Below are 19,251 nucleotides of genomic sequence, written 5' to 3'. Positions count from 1 at the left end.
TAATTTTGACCCAAAAAGTACAAAAATCGGGTGCATTTAATGACTGGTCGAATATTTTTTGAGATACGGACTAAAATCGATCCAAATATTGCGATATCTCAGAAACTCTGCATCCAATCATTAAATTAACCCGATTTTTATACTTTTTGGATCAAAATTACCCCATCCACCGAGTTTCATCAAATTCCACAACAAAATTTTTTTTGCGATTTTCTCGATTTTTTCAAAGGGGTACCCCTTAAAAAAATTGCAAAAAATCGAAAATTTTTTTTTATCTCCATTTTCGATAAAACTCAGTATATAAGGTTATTTTGACCCAAAAAGTACAAAAATCGGGTGCATTGATGATGACTGGTCGAATAGTTTTAGAAAAATAACTACAAAAAATTAAAAACTGAAAAAAAAAATTCAAATAATACCTAATTCCCGCCATGTTTTTCCAGGGAACTTTTTGAACAACATTGCATGTTCAGTAGAGTTGCCTATCTATTTTTATATATACCTAATATTTTTAAACAAACTATGTATAATACAGAAATGTTTATGATGATTTAAACAAGATGAAACATTTCGGCGTTCTCACAGATAAAAGAATCAATTCATTATATTTATTTATTTATTTATAATGTAAAAAAATAATAATACATAAAATTATTGATATGATGTAAATAAAATTGATTATGACTGTTTCTTTCCTGATATATTTGAAGGGTCATTATTCATTTCTTTTTGATTTTATTTTAACATTCAATATTTAAAACAAACGTAACAAAACGTGGAGACTCCACCTATGTCTAAATTTTCTTAAAACAAACAATTAACTGAGTTAATTGTTGAATTGCCATGTATAGACAGTGTTGATTATGCAATCGTTTGTTTGTTTACGTCATGTAAGTAAAGAAAGACAGCCACTCTTACACACAAAGTAAAATGAATTTCTTTCTTCTCACTTCCTCAGTGGATCTAGAACATGCTATAAACAAACAAACACATACATAATATAATTATGTAACGTATAATTGCATTCGTTTCTAGAACTCGAATAGCCTAATTGGTAGGGGCGCTTGACATGAATCCAAGAAGTCCGAGTTCAAGTCCTAGTTCGTGTATTTTTTTCAATTCTCTTTAATTAAGATTACTAGACAAGATATTTGTCAATATTTAGTTTACGCCTATATGTAGCATAATACATCAAATATAATTAAAAACTTGGGACTAATCTTAGTATACCTTGATATATCTCATATATACATGACTAGCTGTTACCCGCCCGCTTTGCTGGGCAACATCCCCACTTGCACCCCTCCCTCCACATTTCCTTGCGTTGGATAACAATTTTGTAATGTACACGTCATGCTCTTTTATTTGATATCCCACTTAAGTATATTTGTAAATATTCGATAATTCCTTCCCACTTTCTCGCTACACCTTTCTACCCTCCGAAGGTTAAAAAAATCTTCTAAATGTAATTTAAAACATTCTGACCAAGTTTTGAACTATTAAAAGCCATAATTGAAAAATATGAATTTTTTATTCATGAACACCCCCGCAACCCCCCTTGTGGGTGGAATTTCGTAAAATCCGTTCTTAGCTGACCTCTACTTGGCAAAAGGAATATTCCTGCCAAATTTCAAGTCTCTAGGTCTTATAGTTCCAGAGATATCGTGATGAGTGACTATCTATCTATATCTATAGAAAGTCTCCTATATATATAAGATATAATAAATAATAATTGTTAGTCAGCCAAATTTTAGCGATAATTTTTATACAAAAAACAACTTATCCAAGCCTAGCCAAATCTAAGGTTTTATTTCAAAATAGACCTTAATTATTTGGCTCTCGATATTTCGAAAACCAAAACAGATAACGAAAAATTTTATTCTTATATTTCGTCTACATTCATGAAGTTATATCAAAATTCATCATCAAAGTTGAAAATAAGGTACAAATAATTTTAACCCTTAACCTAAAATTGCCTTGACTGCAATAAATAAATACTCATTTTTACAAGAAAATATCTACAAGTGAACATTCTTATATTACACAGACGTTTACAAAACTACTGCAGCAGTAAACTATAAAAGAGAATACTAAAACACTTTTATATATTTTTTATTTTTAATGTTCCATTAAAAACTACATCTATGTACATTATTTTTAGGTTAGTTGTATGATAAGAAATTATTCAAGAGTAGTAGATTCTTCTTACTAGTGTGTTTATTGTATCTACTACTAAAAATATATTTACTTAAATATTGATTAATATTAATAAAATTGTTTATTATAAATATTTTGGGTATGTAATATTTTATTTATTAAATAATGTTTATAAAACAACTGTTGTATTCTTAAAAACATAAAAATAAGATATTATATGTGTTCTGTCAAGTCAACAACATAGTTTATGTATGAAACTTAACCTTATTTTTGCAAATAAAAACCGAATGGAATTATTTCAATGTCACGTAGTAGGTATAGGAATACAGGACTAGGATAATAAAAGATTAGGTCAGGTAGGATAATATATAACTTTAAATAGGAAGTGGAATATTTATGATAGTAGTGAACAAATTATTTCTATCTCTCTTTTTGACATATGTATAACAGTGATAATATTGTATAATGTATAGTTCGGCATCGACTTTATCGACATTGTTATAGTAAGAGAGCTGTGAGTAGAAATTCGAGAGGACAATTTATCCACTCTAATAAAGTTAGCGTGGGATATTAGATTATATTAGATTATTATTATTAATTCATATATCAAAAAATTGCTCCTTCAGATCCCACAAGTGCTGCAATTATTAATACAAAACTTTTGTTTCTCCTAACGTTTTTGCTATCAATAAATTGCTCCCGTTTAGTTCTTTCGGAACCTAATGATCTTATTGGGACAATTATCCGATTAGGATAATTATCCGATTATTTACCGGTAAGTTATTTGGTTAATTAACAGGTAAAATAAATATTGTGAATGATAATTAACCAAACAGTTTAATGTACTCGATAATCCAGATTGCAGGTAATTATTGTGCCATTAAATATGTCACAAATGCAAAGTGAATCTTTTCTATGTCTGTCCTGGGGGTGGGACACACTTAGAGCCATAGGCTCCGTTGTGATACCGAAAGAGGGTTGGCCCATCTCCGGCCAATACTCCATGAACCATTAGGAGCCTTTTGGAACAGAACAGCAGGAGGGCTTTGTTGTCAACGGACTTCAAGTCGGAGAGATCGTCAAAGAAAGGCTGGCTCAAGTGAGTCCACTTCTTCGTGGCAAGAGCTGGGCAGTGACAGAGAAGATGAATCATCGTTTCTTCCCCCTGCTCACTGTGACAGCTACTGCAGTAATCATGATACACTGTCAGAGCCAGGCGTTCAGCCTTCAGCGTGCCTGCCACCTAGCCAGTGGTATAAGATCCTTGGAAGTGATATAAGATCTTCGGAACGCCTAAGATTATACTCAGACCATATTTGTCTTAAAGTACCACAAGTACATTCCTCCCTCCATCTAAGATTGGCCTTTTTTAAGATATCCTCTTTGAGGAGCAACTTGCAGTTCGCAAATGGAACTTACAATTGATTTTTAACTTTTCCACAAAAAAGCAAAAGAAATACTCCGTAGGTAGAATAAATAATGTGAGAAAATATATTCAAGGTTTTCAAGTAGTGTAGGAGAAAATTTATTGATTAATAGAAATAATGAAGAAGTCTATTTTGATTCTTATCACAAAAAATATAAAATTTATTTATAAATAAATTTTATTTACTAACAAGAAAAAAGTATATAAACAATATACTTTCTTATAATTTATACAAACTGTACAATCGAAGCGAAACAATTTTTCTCATGAAAAATACTTGGAAATTGATAGTCATTATTGATATTAATATCTAATTTGTTTGAATTTTAATAATAAATACTTTTCTAGAAAAATTGTAAACAAGTGTTTCTCAATTACCAGGTAATATAATCCAAATATGGGCACCAAAACTTAAGTTTTATTAAATACGAAAAGAAATAATGGAAAAAAAACTTTTGACTAGTCTAAGAATGGTTCTGTATGTTCGAGAAAGAATTTTCTTCGGAGATTTATTAAAAATAATTATTCACTAAATATTATTCAATAGACCTCACTTAAAATAATGGACCATGCTTGATAGGATCCATGCTCTGTCAAACTAAAACTGTCCTTAAGATAATTCTGTCGATGATTGCATTGCCCGCTTTCAGTTAATGAATGATTGATGGCGAAGGAATGTTGTGCTTCTCGTATTTTATGTAGACTTCGATATTTCTTAGTTAGAGAATCCCCTCCGAATTCGATCTTTTTAGAAACTAGTAGAACAATTATTTTGAGTCTATGAATATGAGCATAAGGATGCTGATGGCTATCAACAAGTCTTTCGAAATTTCTGTGCAGCATTGCAGCTGCTGTCGATCTATAATCCTGGCTTTTCATTATTTTTCCGGAGGTTTTAGTGCCTGATGAAAAAACTTGTTACTAAATGCTAGTATAAAAGTGATTGTCTTGGAGAACAAATTCCGTCGATACTTCTTTGCACCTACTTCAACATTCGATAAAAGTAGCTGTAAAATTAATTGAATTAAGTAAAATATTTCTTCTCCGATAGTACATATACAGGGTGTCACGTGATTCGATGGTCATTACTTAAGAGTGTATTCTCTGAACAATTTTAAGTCGAAAGTGCCTTTTGGACTTTTGATCAAAACCCTATAGTTAAACAGTTATGGGTACTATTGAATTTAACCAATAAAAACATTATTGAGTAAAGTTGCGTCAGTGGTGCTCAAAAAGAGATATAGTCGCACGACTCCTTCCAGCTGCAGCCGCACCAGACACAATGACGCATCGATGACTACGTTTGCATTAGATTTCATAAGAGCAGTATACCGCGTCTGACACAGCATAGGAATCACACCTTTAAGCTATGTCCATCGAGTCACGGGGACACGCTGTATACTGCATGGAACATTGAAATATTTTTATGTAAGAAACCTTGAAAAATAAAAATTCTAAATACAACATTATATTAACTGTGAAACTAAAAATTATTTTAAGTGCTTATTTGCATGTTAATTTTTTTTATTTTACCTAAGTTAAATCTATATATTTATTATAATTTTAAATTTGCTTGTATTAATAATTAAGTTTACGCCAATTTATTATAACATAATAATTTTTATTTAAACGGTTGTTGTTAAACATTCTTACGAATAACTTCTTTACTACAAGCTTTCATTACATGCGAAATTTAGAGCGGTAACAATCTCAAGAGACACACTCATACATGAATTTATCTCCAGTTAATGTCTATTATTTCAAGGAATTTTCTGAGAATACTTATTACCTGATTCTTTCTCGGTTAAAATTTGTTGTTGAGTTTGAACGATATTGAAATTAAAGCTTGAAAAGCTTTAGTTTGGAAGTAGAGAAACAAAAATAATAAACCTTTGATGATGGGGAGTGTAATAAGACGAAGCGCGTGTTAACGTTTTTCTTCTTTTTATTAAAAACAAATTTATAGTGTTTACAAAATGTTTATGTAATATGTGTTTATACTCGAAGGTGTTGTAAAATTTATACCTTATTAAAACTATATATTATTTTAAACTCAAGTATGGTTGAATCAGTTATGTAATAGTCCAGGAATAGACTGCTCGAATATATAAATCTTGAATATATGAACTATTTTGCTTGACTCATTAAACTTGTAGACTTGTAGATTTGACATTAACGTCAGGGTACCGGAAGCCTTACTTGTTAGGCTTTGACCTTCCTTCTACTACCTGTACTATATTTGTTTAATACAAGCCGAAGGGCTACAATTACAGCACTCTGAAACAATCTCTTTTGGAGTAGTGAGTAAAATTATTAGCCAGTAAAAAGACCGAGGAAGCTTTGCTTGCCAGTCTTTAACCTTCCCTTTACTACTTATACTATATTTGCTAGATGCAAGCCGAAGAGCTACAGTTACAGCGCTTCCACCGAATCAATCTCACTTGGAAATGTATAAGGTAGCCACGAATGGATAACTGAAAATAACGCCTAAATTTCTTGAATCCTTATACTTCTGTGTGAATGATAAATATTTGTTACAAGTCAAATGATATTAAATTTAATTGGGTTTTTCAGTTGTGAGTTTTGTTTTAAGTAAAGCAGACCAAGCGAATGTCTTCGGAAGTCAAGATGCCAACCAATTGAAGCATTTTTGAATTGAAACACGAGGTAGCAAATTACTAGATCTGCTACTTACTAGTAGTTAAAAAATGATTCGCATTTCGAGTGAGCATTTCTTGTACTATAAGTTAAGTGAAAAATATTTAATAATTATTTTACTTCAATTCTAAAAAGATATTCGATTAAAATTCAAGATACACGGATTTATATGTTTATGATAACATTATTAATTGGTAGCCATTAATATGCAAAGTGGTCTTTTGCATTCAAGAATGTACAAATGTGGATATTTAAACAAACTAAACGATGTATTTTACAGAATCTGCTTTACATACAAACATATACCAAAGCCATTTTGTTTTATTCAAAGAACATTTATGAATATCAGAAAATTGCATGAACAGGGAAAACAGAATAAAGATTAGATTGGAGATCAAATCTGTTGCGATATTCGTGCTCAACGACCCGAAAAAACCTCCGGACAACGAGTTTGGACCGATTATATAACGAATTTCCTGAAAAATCCAGGAGACAATGGGGATACCGTTTACCTTGGACATCAGACACCTCGGAGGCCAATTCTGACGTGTTCATTTCTTTGTGTTTAGCGACCATAACAAGTGTAACAAGTTTGGAATCATTGTTATCACTATTAGCCGAAGGAAATGCAATTATAAAATGCATATTATTTATGCAAAATGCGTATTTTTAATTTCTAATAACTCAATTTAGGTCACAAAATTTGCTGACGCTCGAACGAATCAAAGTCCGAAAACCGCATTCAAATCCGAATTACTATTTAAATTTTTGGAACTTCATTGCTTCGTTTCTGCCACTACAAATAAGCCTTAACATGCATAAACTGTGTTTTTATACTATGTATATATGTAATATATTTCAAGGTATACTAGGTTTAATCCCAAGTTTGTAACGCTTAAAAATATTGATGCTACCAACAAAATTTTGGTATAGGTGTTCATAAAATCACCTAATTATTCCATTTCCGGTTGTCTATCTGTCTGCCCGTCTGTGTACACGATAACTCAAAAACGAATATCTTTTTTCGTTTTTATAGCTTACTCAGGCCGTAATAAGTGAGGTCGAGTTCGTAAATGAGCCACCTAAGTCAATTGCGTCTTGGATCCGTAGCACCCATCTTGTAAACCGTTAGAGATAGAACAAAAGTTTAAATATAAAAAATGTTTGTTATAAAAAAATAAACAACTTTTGTTTGAAACATTTTTTCGTAAACATCACTGTTTACCCATCAGGGCGGAAATTAGGTGCAAATTGTATAGTATGTGTATCAGTTATATATGTGTAATGTGACAGTGTTTTCTATACTTGGTATTTCAACAGTTAACTCAATCAATTGTTTGTTTTCACTTGTTAATATAAGATATTAATAAGTGCATATATACTAAAATTAACGTTATCATATTTTAATGATGTTAACATTAAAAATTAATTGCTAATCTTTTATATCAAAATCAAGTTTAAGTAAGTCTACAAAAGATTATTAAAAATAAATCTGAGTTCTAATCATTTCAATAACAAATTTGAAATATGAAAAAAATAAGTTATGAAGTGCGTGTAATATGTGGTTGATAACACCCGCTGTTCAAGCTTTTTTTTTCATATGTTGTTATTTATGATGAGAGATGATACTCTCCGGTCAAGACAACCTGGTGTGTTCATTTAACAGGCCATCAATTACAAAACTAGTTCAACATTTTAAAACATTGTATCTATATGTATAAAAGTACATACTTTTATAAAGTATGACTTTCAAGTTAGTACACAAATTTTCGAAGATTCCAAAGCAATCACGGCCAAAAATGATTACAATTTTTGTAGAGGATAAAACTATAAAAGATTACATGCGCCACCTTGAATCACTTTGTAAAAATTCGATTGCTTGGCAAAACATTACTTTCAGTATTCAGTAATTGTCTCAGAGAGGTAGAACGATTAGTCAAGTCTATCTATTTTAAGCACAATGTTCAGGTCCGTAACTAGGTCGTGGCAAAGGAGGCACCCGCTACCGGCGCAACAGCAAAAGAAGCGAAGAAACAAAACGTATGATTTATACATAAAACAAAAAATATTCGATTTTTTTGATAATACAGGCAAATTTGATCCGATTTTATTGGAATTTTTTTTGGAACCCATTAAATTTGAGTCATTCTTTTCAGCTGTGATGTCAGTTTTTCGCTGGCTATCACTTATGTGCATAATTCCGTTACCATTACTCCACGTTATGAAATCTATTAGAGTTAGGTTAATTTTGATCTCAAATTTGAAAAGTATGACCCAAATTTAGTAGGATTACATACTTGGTTTATCAAAATTGGTTTAAATTTGGATGTGATAGAGCACAATTAAATTTTTTTGATTCTGATGACGTCACAAAGTTAAATAATTCGATTTTTTTGATAACACAGGCAAATTTGATCCGATTTTATTGGAATTTTTTTTGGAATCCACTAATTTTGGGTCATTCTTTTCAGCTGTGATGTCAATTTTTCGCTAGCTATCACTAATGTGCTTAATTCCGGGACCAGGACTCCACTTTCTAGAAATCTATTAGAGCTAAGTTAATTTTGATCTCAAATTTGAAAAGTATGACCCAAATTTAGTAGGATGACATACTTGGTTTATCAAAATTGGATAAAATTTGGATGAAATAGAGCAAAATTAAATTTTTTTGATTCTGATGACGTCACAAAGTTAAATAATTCGATTTTTTTGATAACACAGGCAAAGTAGATCCGATCTTATTGGAATTTTTTTTGAAACCCACTAAATTTTGGTCGTTCTTTTCAGATGCGATGTATGTTTTTTGCTAGCTATCACTTTTGTACTTAATTCCGATACCAGGACTTCACATTTTTGAAACCTATTAGAGCTAAGTTAATTTTGATCTCGAATTTGAAAAGTATGACCCAAATTTAGTAGGATTACATACTTTATTTATCAAAATTGGATCAAATTTGGATGTGATAGCGCAAAATTAAATTTTTTGGATTCTGATTACGTCATCAAGTTAAAAAATTCGATTTTTTTGTAACACAGGCAAATTAGATCCGATTTTATTGGAAGTTTTTTTGGAATCCACTAATTTTGGGTCATTCTTTCCAGCTTCGATGTCAGTTTTTTGCTAGCTATCATTTATGTGTCTAATTCCGGGATCAGGAATTTTTTCACTATCGATACTTTTTTCCCGCTTATTCAGTGTATTATTAATTGAGAAGGGACGCCAAGTTTACAGTTCTCCTTCCAGTGGGATTGCGACTTCTCAATGACGCAATGGCCGGAAGTGACACCCCTTACCAATGTTTTAAGAATCACCTGTATTCATAATAAAAAAACATTCCAGTTTTAAATAATATTTATAACAATATTCGTTCACAATTAATATATATTTAATTTAAGAACTTAACAACAAAATTTGTTTGAATTTATGTTACACAGTGTAACTCATTAAAATATTATATTATTTCAATTAATAACATTTAAATTAAAAACAATTTTTAGTTATTAAAAAAATATTATATTTTATTGTTGCACTAATAAATTTCATTTTTTCCTTTTTTAAAATATGAACGAACAGGAGTTACAAACAAATTGATTTCATTTCTTTTTTTAAATGGTTCGATAAACTTTACGAATATGTAGCAAATGAGAATAATTATTATTACGAAGGAAATCAATTTATTTAAATGTTAAGGAATTTTAATGTTTAAAAACACTGAATAAACTCAACTTGATAGAGAAGTTAGATATCCTATCATCTTGTAATATTTCTTGGGAAAAGTTTCTAATAACAGAGAAGCCAATGAATCTTTATAAAGATTGTGCGACTGTATTGTTTAAAGCTTACTTAAAGAAGTTAAAAACAAAAAAGAAGTTAAAAAAGTATTTTTGTCGGACAAAATATGTTATTGTTTAAGGATGTATGAGCATGACAACAATGTTTGATTTAAAGGCTCAAAATTTGTTTGTAGGTAGTCTTTTACTCAAAGAATATGTGGCGTATGTTAAAATTTCACCATAGGTAACCGGGCAAATTTTTAAGAAAAAAGTCATTAAAAATCGATATAAAATACATTGGCTCTTATGGAGGAATCTCAAAAAACGACATATTTTGGAAGTTTTTGATAATTTTCATTTGGAATGAATGAAAACAAATTTAAAAAAAACTTTTTAATAGAAAGTAAGCATATTAGCAATGAATTAGAAAAGAAAAAAACTAAGTGTCACCGTCCATATAAGGGATGTAAGAGCAGGGTAGATTAAGGGTTGAAATTATTTTTATCTTATTTTCAACTTTGATAATGAATTTTGTTATAACTTCATGAATGTAGACGAAAAATAAGAATTAAATTTTTCGATATGTGTCTTGGTTTTCGAAATATCGAAAGCTAAATAATTAAACAAAATTTTCAATTTTCGATATTTTGAAAATTAAGCCAGATATCGAAAAATTTTATTCTTACTTTTTGTCTTATATCGTCAAGTAATAATATAAATTTATCATCAAAATTGAAAATATCTATTTTTAAATTTTTACTCCCACGCCCTCGCTCATACATCCTTAAAAAAAAACTCGTATAGAGAAATTTGGTAGACCCGCCAAAAAGAAGCCACTCACGAAGTTTCAAGTATGTTTTAATCATTTCGCAAAGCACCCTTTCTATCTCACGGTCTATTATTAAACCATCTTATTTGAAAGAAAATTTCCGACACGAATTCTAAAATAAAGAGAGTAATTGAAAAAAAGAAGAACTACTTTTAGCACGGCTTTAAAAATAATTATTAAGAGGGTGTAGATTATATAAAACTGTCTGTTTAAAGAATCATTTATCATTTTGGACTGCTCTTTCAGCATCATGTTTTTATAGTTTATAATACTTAGGTATACTCTTAAGATTATAAAAACGCTAGCTAGAAGGTAAAACATATGTAATACCTCTATATATGCATGATATACATATTTAAATAGAATTTTTCATAATATTTCGTTTAATCGTAAACTAATTAAATCATTCTTGTATTATACTGAGAAGTGCAGATAGACAGACTTTATAAAGCAGAACTTTGTAAGTTAGGAAGAAGGAGCTTAATTATGTTCTTTTAGTTACTATACCATAAATATAATAATAACACTATTTAATCTTTATAACCTGATTGGATTCGTTGATCGATTTTATCTTTGAAAATACAAATATTACAAATAGAAGTTCTCATTTTCCTAAAGCCTGTAAAATTTGTATTACGGATGAACTTCTTGTATTAAACGATATACGGGGTGCTCTGGTATTGAGAGCAGAAAATTATACCAGTAAATTAAGCTTATCAAGACAAATGGAAAAGCTCTTTACCAAATTTCAATCTGAGGCCTAATTCGGGAGATGTGAGTATGGAAAAAATACTCATTAGACGAAGTAGGTGTCACTTTAAAATATAGAGGGGACTATCATAAAACAATAATTGTTTGTAAATTGATTTTTCGAGTATTTTTGATCAGAAGACATAGAAGATCATTATTATTAATTAACAAATGAAATAGATCAGCCATGATCTCGAATACAGCATATATTCGTTGTTCCCATACTGATACTGATATGTAAGATGAAAATAAACAAGATTTATCTTATATGACTAACACGTTGCTTAAACAGATTGTAATCTTTATGACTTTATATACGTTTTAACAGAGTTATTGTGGAATTTAACTCACTAAGACGGACTCGTTTATGTATTACATGGCGAACGAAAAGTGTTCGGCTTTCTGGACGTGTCGAACCACTGAGTGTATGGCATTAATTTTGTTGCGACGGCGGGAATCGAACCCGCTACCCTAAGCATACCGCGGACGGAATTGGTTACGCCTTAACCAACTGAGCTAGGGCATAAAAGAAAGCTATTTAAGTTTTCGAATTATCTGAGGATAATGTCAGTGCGATGGTTATTTCAGTTGATATAGGATTTTAAATCCAGGACTGTCAACTTTGCTTGGAAAGCGAATATCTTGGTCCAAAAGCTCATACGGAATTTGTTTTCTAGCCTCATTTTTAAGAAAAATATACCAGCTTTCGAGCGGTTTTAACAAAATTGTAGTTTAATTATTTTTAATATTTTGGAACGCTTCTAAACTTCATATAAAACTTAGGGATAACATTTATTACCCTTTTAACCCTTCGTGCAATGTGCCAAATTTTCGAGCAATATATTCCATATTCGATTCCAAATTGGATGCTTTTTCGCAGAGATGCAATTTTTTGAAATAGTTGTAAACTTTTATGTTAAAAAAATTATCTTTTAATACTTTTGGTTGATTAATTTGTCTTTTTTAAAATCTTGAAATAATTATAATAAATTTGAAGTGAATTATGAAGAAAAAATATAACATACGACCAATTTTCCATTCGTTTTTGGGTTATTCTGATGAATTTTTACCAGAATTGAATGAATCTCTGCTTTATTAACTTTTAACTAAGTTTCATATAGGTATCCCATATTTATTACATATATGCAGAGTATAAAAATACAACCTGTTGGTTGTTTGTATGGATAAGTAAAGTTAAAGTTACCAACGAATAAGTTATTTAACTAGTTTATCATTTTATAAATGAATTAACTGTCGAAGTTGAAATTAATAATGTATGTACGTTACTTTTATGTAATCACTTAATATACCTTATTTTATACACTTACCTATGTTTAAAAAAACAAAAACAAAAAAACTGACTTAAGTAATGGATATAATGTACTTACATTTAAATAATACAATATTATTAATTATTTTATAATCAATTTATTAAAATATTTAAGACAATTATTATAAAAACGGTTGTATAATCGTTATCGCTTGTATGTTCTTTGGCAATTTGGGAGGAAATTAACCTTTTACGATCGAATATACCTAGTAATTTTGCTGTAATGTTTCCCAATAGTCATTCTTATCAGCTGCGATGTCAGTTTTTTGCTAGCTATCACTTATGTGGTTAATTCCGGAACCAGGACTCCACATTCTTGAAACCTATTGGGGATAGGTTAATTTTGATCTCAGATTTGAAAAGTATGGCCCAAATTTAGTAGGATTACATACTTTATTTATCAAAATTGGATAAAATTTGGATGTGATAGAGCAAAAATAATTTTTTTGGAATTTGATGACGTCATCAAGTTAAAAAATTCGATTTTTTTGTAACACAGACAAATTTGATTCGATCTTATTGGAATTTTTTTTGAAACCCATTAATTTTGGGTCATTCTTTTCAGCTGTGTTGTCAATTTTTCACTAGCTATCACTAATTTGCTTAATTCCGGAACCAGGACTCCAGATTCTTGAAACCGATTGGAGCTAGGTTAATTTTGATGAAAAATTTGAAAAGTATGACCCAAATTTAGTAGGTTTACATACTTTATTTATCAAAATTGGATAAAATTTGAATGTGATAGAGCAAAAATAAATTTTTGGGAATTTGATGACGTCATCAAGTTAAAAAATTTGATTTTTTTGTAAAACAGGCAAATTATTTTCGATCTTATTGGAATTTTTTTTGAAACCCACTAATTTTGAATCATTCTTTTCAGCTGTGATGTCAGTTTTTTGCTAGCTATCACTTATATGCTTTATTCCGAGACTAGGACTCCGAATTCTTGAAACCTATTATAGCTAGGTTATTTTTGATCTCAAATTTGAAAAGTATGGCCCAAATTTAGTAGGATTACATACTTTATTTATCAAAATTGGATAAAATTTGAACGTGACAGAGCAAAAATAAATTTTTTGGAATTTGATGACGTCATCAAGTTAAAAATTTTGATTTTTTTGTAAAACAGGCAAATTTGATTCGATTTGATTGGAATTTTTTTTGAAGCCCACTAATTTTGGGTCATTCTTTTCAGCTGTGATGTCAATTTTTCGCTAGCTATCACTTATGTGCTTAATTCCGACACCAGGACTCCACATTCTTGAAACCTATTAGAGCTAGGTTAATTTTGATCTCAAATTTGAAAAGTATGACCCAAATTTAGTAGGATTACATATTTAATTTGTCAAAATTGGATAAAATTTGGATGTGATAGAGCAAAATTAAATTTTTTGGATTCTGATGACGTCATCAAGTTAAAAAATTCGATTTTTTTGTAACACAGGCAAATTTGATCCGATCTTATTTGAATTTTTTTTTAAACCCACTAATTTTGGGTCATTGTTTTCAGCTGTGATGTCAGTTTTTTGCTAGCTATCACTTATATGCTTTATTCCGGGACCAAGACTCCGAATTCTTGAAACCTATTAGAGCTATTTGCGTATTTTTTCTAAAAATACCTACTTCTTAAAAACATGTCAGTATTTTTTTTGTCTATTTCATTATTTGGATATCCAGAGCCAATCATTTTATATACCTAAGATCGAATAATACCCAAAAAAAAAAAAATGTAATGGAAAAATAAAAATCAATATTATTGATCTTTTCATGAATGGAGGATCTCCAAAATCAAATAACAAAACAAAGAATCCTCTCAACGTTTAACAACAATACCAAATAACCTTGCTTAAAAAAAGTTCCCACGTTCAAAAAAAAGAACATGTTGTACAGGATAAAAACGACTGCGGTAGAAGAGAATCATGATGATGATAGAGGTAGTAAAATGTGTACTTTTTGTGTGCAAAGTGTGATTTTTGTTTCATTAAACACCTGCCGACAATAACACACAACCAACAAACAACTGAATTGAACGTAAAAAAAAAAAATATTTAAAAGTATAACAGATGGCATATATTTCTCACATCTTCTGAGATTCGGATGTTATTTCTTCTTCCTTTCCAAATGTACCTAAAGAGATTTATACATTTTGATAATACAAAGTAAAACGGAAATAATATATGTATGCAAGCCTGTGTACCTTGTTATAGGTACTTGAATTGTGGGTGTATATTAAGGTTATACGATCATGGTAATAGGGTATTATCGTTAGTCAAAAATAAATCATGAAATTTGAAAAAAGTTAAAATTTATATATAAATATACTTAAATATTCTGATTTCGAGTCATAAAAGTACATTTTTCTTTTAAAATATTAGAATTAAAATTCGTAATTTTTAAACTGTATATCACGTGACCTAAAAAGCGGGTAATCCCTGCTGTGATGTCATAGCGGTAGGAGTCATAGACCATCAGTTAGTTCAGTGTAGACAGCTGGGTATAATGTATCCATAGATAATAAGTATTTATATTTATATTATAATCAGATGTCTATGAATCTGTCAAACTTATTTTTGTTATTTCGTATAGTGATACCCATATTACGTCATCAAATTGGATGCCCCCGTTTTTGACAGTTTAAAAAAGGTTTAAAATTTAATTTAAGTTCTTGGTGGCTTTTTATTAGCAAAATCAACATTTTGAAGTACTTTTTCAAAAATAGTGGAATACACTATTATTAGACGATTATGAATTAATTACATTAGTTTACGGTGTATTTGTTACCGGAAAAATTTTTGCTGTTGTTGGCTACACATGACATGCTAAGCTCAAATATAGTTTCTTAGGACGAAAAATTATAAAACTATACCTGTTGTTTCAACAAAGCATCATTCGTCACTGAATATTTGGCGACGCGAGCGACTGCGGACCAATACCGTAACGTTTAAACGCATGCTTGCGTAAAGAGTGAAGTGTGATGGTATGTTCTACCGAGAAATTTCAAATGTGAGCCTTATTTACCTTACGATCAATATTTCTACTCGCTACAAAGTTTGGACTTGAATATCACCCAAATACTGAATAAATATTAATTTGATTTTAAAAAGTACTCTCGTTTGATAACCTTTAAAGGACGTATGATTTATCCTTAGTTAGTACCGCATTCGTTCTACTTTAAATGTAAATAAATAATGTAGGTAATGTAATATTTACATCTGTTAAATTGTTTTTAAAATACTAATATACATAGGTCCGAATCTATAGAGATTCAAGGTCTGTAAACAATCAACGCCATGTACAACTGCTTAAAAAATTCAAAATTGCAAATTTTTATAATTTACTAGCTTTTACCGACTCCCGCTTCGCTCGTGATAATGATTCATTTCATTGTATTCCATACATGATTCATTTTGTTTTGAAATGAGCTCATATATCATTTTTTGCATTTCTAACTTCAAAATTAATGAAGCTTTAAATAAAATAATAAATTTTAATTTAAATATTTTAAATTTTAGAAATATGAGATAAGAAAATCGATAAAATTAAATTTTACTAAATAAATTGAATATTTCTTTGGGAAAGTTTAATCTTTTGGGAGTGGTGGAATAAACTAATTTTACAAAATAATACAAATGTAAAGAAATTGGAAAAATCAGGAATTAAATAGTTTTTTTCTTTTTGTTCCAGTTTTGTGTTTGTCAACAATAAATATAACAAATAATGAACAGTTCAACGACAGAGAATCGATGTTCTACGAACATCACTGATATACAGATTACAAAATGTAAATATTCAGAAATTTTCCAACCATTTCGTTTAACGTATAAAATGGTATGTATTTATTCACTTATTATTTTAGTTATAAGCCAAGAATTTATTATCTAGGCTACTAAAGAGCTAGTTTACTAAATTCGGGGAAAACTTGAGAATGAGAGAGCATGCAACATGCTTTTTGTTTAACAGCACTGTTTGCAATGTGTACCTAGTTTTATTATCAAAAGTACTGATCAATATTTATCCATTGAAAAGTCATATTTTCCGATTAAAGATTTGGAAGATTTCAATTACCCAACCTACCCAATGACCCTATAAAATAGATCCAAAATAAATACACCAGGCCAGGAGAAACAAAAACTCAGAAATAATTAGAAACAAGAAAACAAAGATTCGGAAAAAACAGACCAATGAAAAATAGATTCATTAATTATCACGACAAATTCATCACAATCGACAATGTTGGCTCCAAGAATGAGAAGGTTGAGTACGATAACAGTGGCGCCAAGATTTGAAAGTGGGATTTGCCCAATTATATCCAAATAAAACGGAAATGACGATTATAAATTGCTATTTTGTGCTTGATTTTCGAGTAATCTAACCCCAAAGTGCAACTTTAAATCTCATCTTACGGCTATATTTTTGGCCGTATGCCAAAGCATCGCGAACACCTGGATCTGTGAGTGAACGCAATCACAGGGTTAAACAAAAATCCAAAAAAACCGCAGACCCGCGCTAACTCAACCCCATTAAAGGCATGGCCAACTCGCGGATAGATAAGGAGGCCTATTTTTTCCATTTCTAGGCCTATTTTCTGTCTTTTTTCTCAGGAGTCTACGTTTTCCAGTACTATTTTTTCATAGACCCATTTTTTCCAGTTCTATTTCTATCTATTTTTCTGGCCTATTATTTCCACTTACTGTCCTATAATAATATCAATCCAAATATTTATGAAGAATAATTAATCCTTTCTTTTGCAGAATAACGAAGAGCGTAATTGGGACATAATCAAAACTGAAAATAGGTAACTGTATCTAAACAATTGATTATATTTTATTCCACAAAATGGTTTCTAAAGGTTATTTTTAGGATAGATGTTTGCATATTTAATACAACCACCAAAAAATTATTATTATGGAAAAAATTCCGTCCAGGTAATCTAATTCGTTCTTAAACTGGAAAAACAACAAAAAATCCTATCAAGGTCGTCTCATTTTGAACCTTAATTTTATTAATTTTAATTTTTAGGTGCATATTTAGTTAAAGCATTTGGTAAAGAATTACCGGATGAAAGTACCATAGATCTACAAAAATATCCAATTGAATTAGGTTTAACATATGAATTTTGTTCTGGAAGTGTTCAAAATAATCAGAGCATCGAAAATACAGTTGAAAGTTTAATCGAAACATGTACTGGATACAAAGTTTCATCGAATAATATTGAAAAAGTTGTTACTTATTGGTTTGTATTTATCTAAGAAAGCTTCAAAAGTGAGTCGTTTATACTTGAGTAAAATGAATGCTTAATATTTCTAGCTTTGATACGTCACCAGCCGGAAATCAATCAACGTTTTTTTATTGTGAAATCAACAATTCTATGAAAGTTTCGCTAGGTAAGTGAAGTAAACGCAAAATATACGTTTTTTGTGCGGAACGATCCGCACGACCTTCTGCACGCGGTTTTGAAACAATTTCTCTCTACATTGTTTACTTTGGTGATGTTTTCTTGAATATCTCTGCTTCTATTGATCGGATTGAGACGAATGAAAAAGAGAATTGCTATTAATTTCTACATCGATCTTGGCTTCTATCCATGGAATAATAAATAACACCCAACTATAAATAAATAACAAAATTTTAAAATTAATTTCAAATTGAATTTAGGTGAAAATTGTGAAGATCTGGTGGAATTATCAATTGAAGAAGTTATGGAATTAACTGCAGGAAAATCTACAATCAATACCACCGACAATCTACTATTTGGTCTAATATGGTTTTTATTAAATAAGAAAGAAAAATATTCTATAAAATAGTAAAAAATAATTTTTAAAATGTTACGTTCACAGTATTCAACAAAAGCAATTATTTCTGGATATAATTTACATTTATCCAAAAATTATCTGATACCAAAAATTAACTGTCCAAAAAAAGTGCACTATTTGAATAGTTTGTCAAAATTATAAACTATTTCAGTAAATAAAAACATATTTTCTGCCATGACTCTTTGACTTGTTTTTCAGTGACTCGACAATCCCTCTTAACTCCTGACACATATTTTGAATTAACAAAACCACCGAACTCTGTCGAACGATCCTTCTCGCAATTGAAAAGAATCAAAGCTACTGAAAGCGCTACAACGCGACAAGAGAGACTCGAGATGTTAGATATACTTTGCATTGAGTCAGATTTATTGAACAAAATCGATATTGATGATATAATTGATGAATTTGCCGAAAACAAATGTAGAAAACGACATGTTTAAAATGTAGATAGTAATTTTATTGATATTATTACTTTTGAAAGATATAAGTTTGTATTTTTTAATCGAAAAAAGAA

At 29.9% G+C, this 19,251-nt stretch overlaps 1 protein-coding gene across 2 annotated transcripts; it reads left to right on the top strand.

The window, feature by feature from the left end:
• Nucleotides 1-2,237: 2,237 nt before the first annotated feature.
• On the top strand, nucleotides 2,238-18,905 carry LOC123292500 (uridine diphosphate glucose pyrophosphatase NUDT14-like). Of its 2 annotated transcripts, XM_044873208.1 has the most exons (7): nucleotides 2,238-2,296; nucleotides 16,609-16,752; nucleotides 17,676-17,719; nucleotides 17,785-17,849; nucleotides 17,944-18,157; nucleotides 18,232-18,308; nucleotides 18,580-18,905. In XM_044873208.1, the coding sequence occupies exons 2-7, from the start codon at nucleotides 16,642-16,644 to the stop codon at nucleotides 18,726-18,728; spliced, it is 660 nt and encodes a 219-aa protein (XP_044729143.1). In that variant the 5' UTR covers nucleotides 2,238-2,296; nucleotides 16,609-16,641; the 3' UTR covers nucleotides 18,729-18,905. The 2 variants fall into 2 exon arrangements, with proteins under 2 accessions (XP_044729143.1, XP_044729142.1); XM_044873207.1 differs by lacking the exon at nucleotides 2,238-2,296 and having other exon boundaries at nucleotides 16,522-16,752.
• Nucleotides 18,906-19,251: the final 346 nt, after the last annotated feature.

This window comes from Chrysoperla carnea, chromosome 2, assembly GCF_905475395.1.
Source record: "Chrysoperla carnea chromosome 2, inChrCarn1.1, whole genome shotgun sequence".
Taxonomy (NCBI): domain Eukaryota; kingdom Metazoa; phylum Arthropoda; class Insecta; order Neuroptera; family Chrysopidae; genus Chrysoperla; species Chrysoperla carnea.
This window is presented reverse-complemented; position numbering and strand designations above follow the sequence as displayed.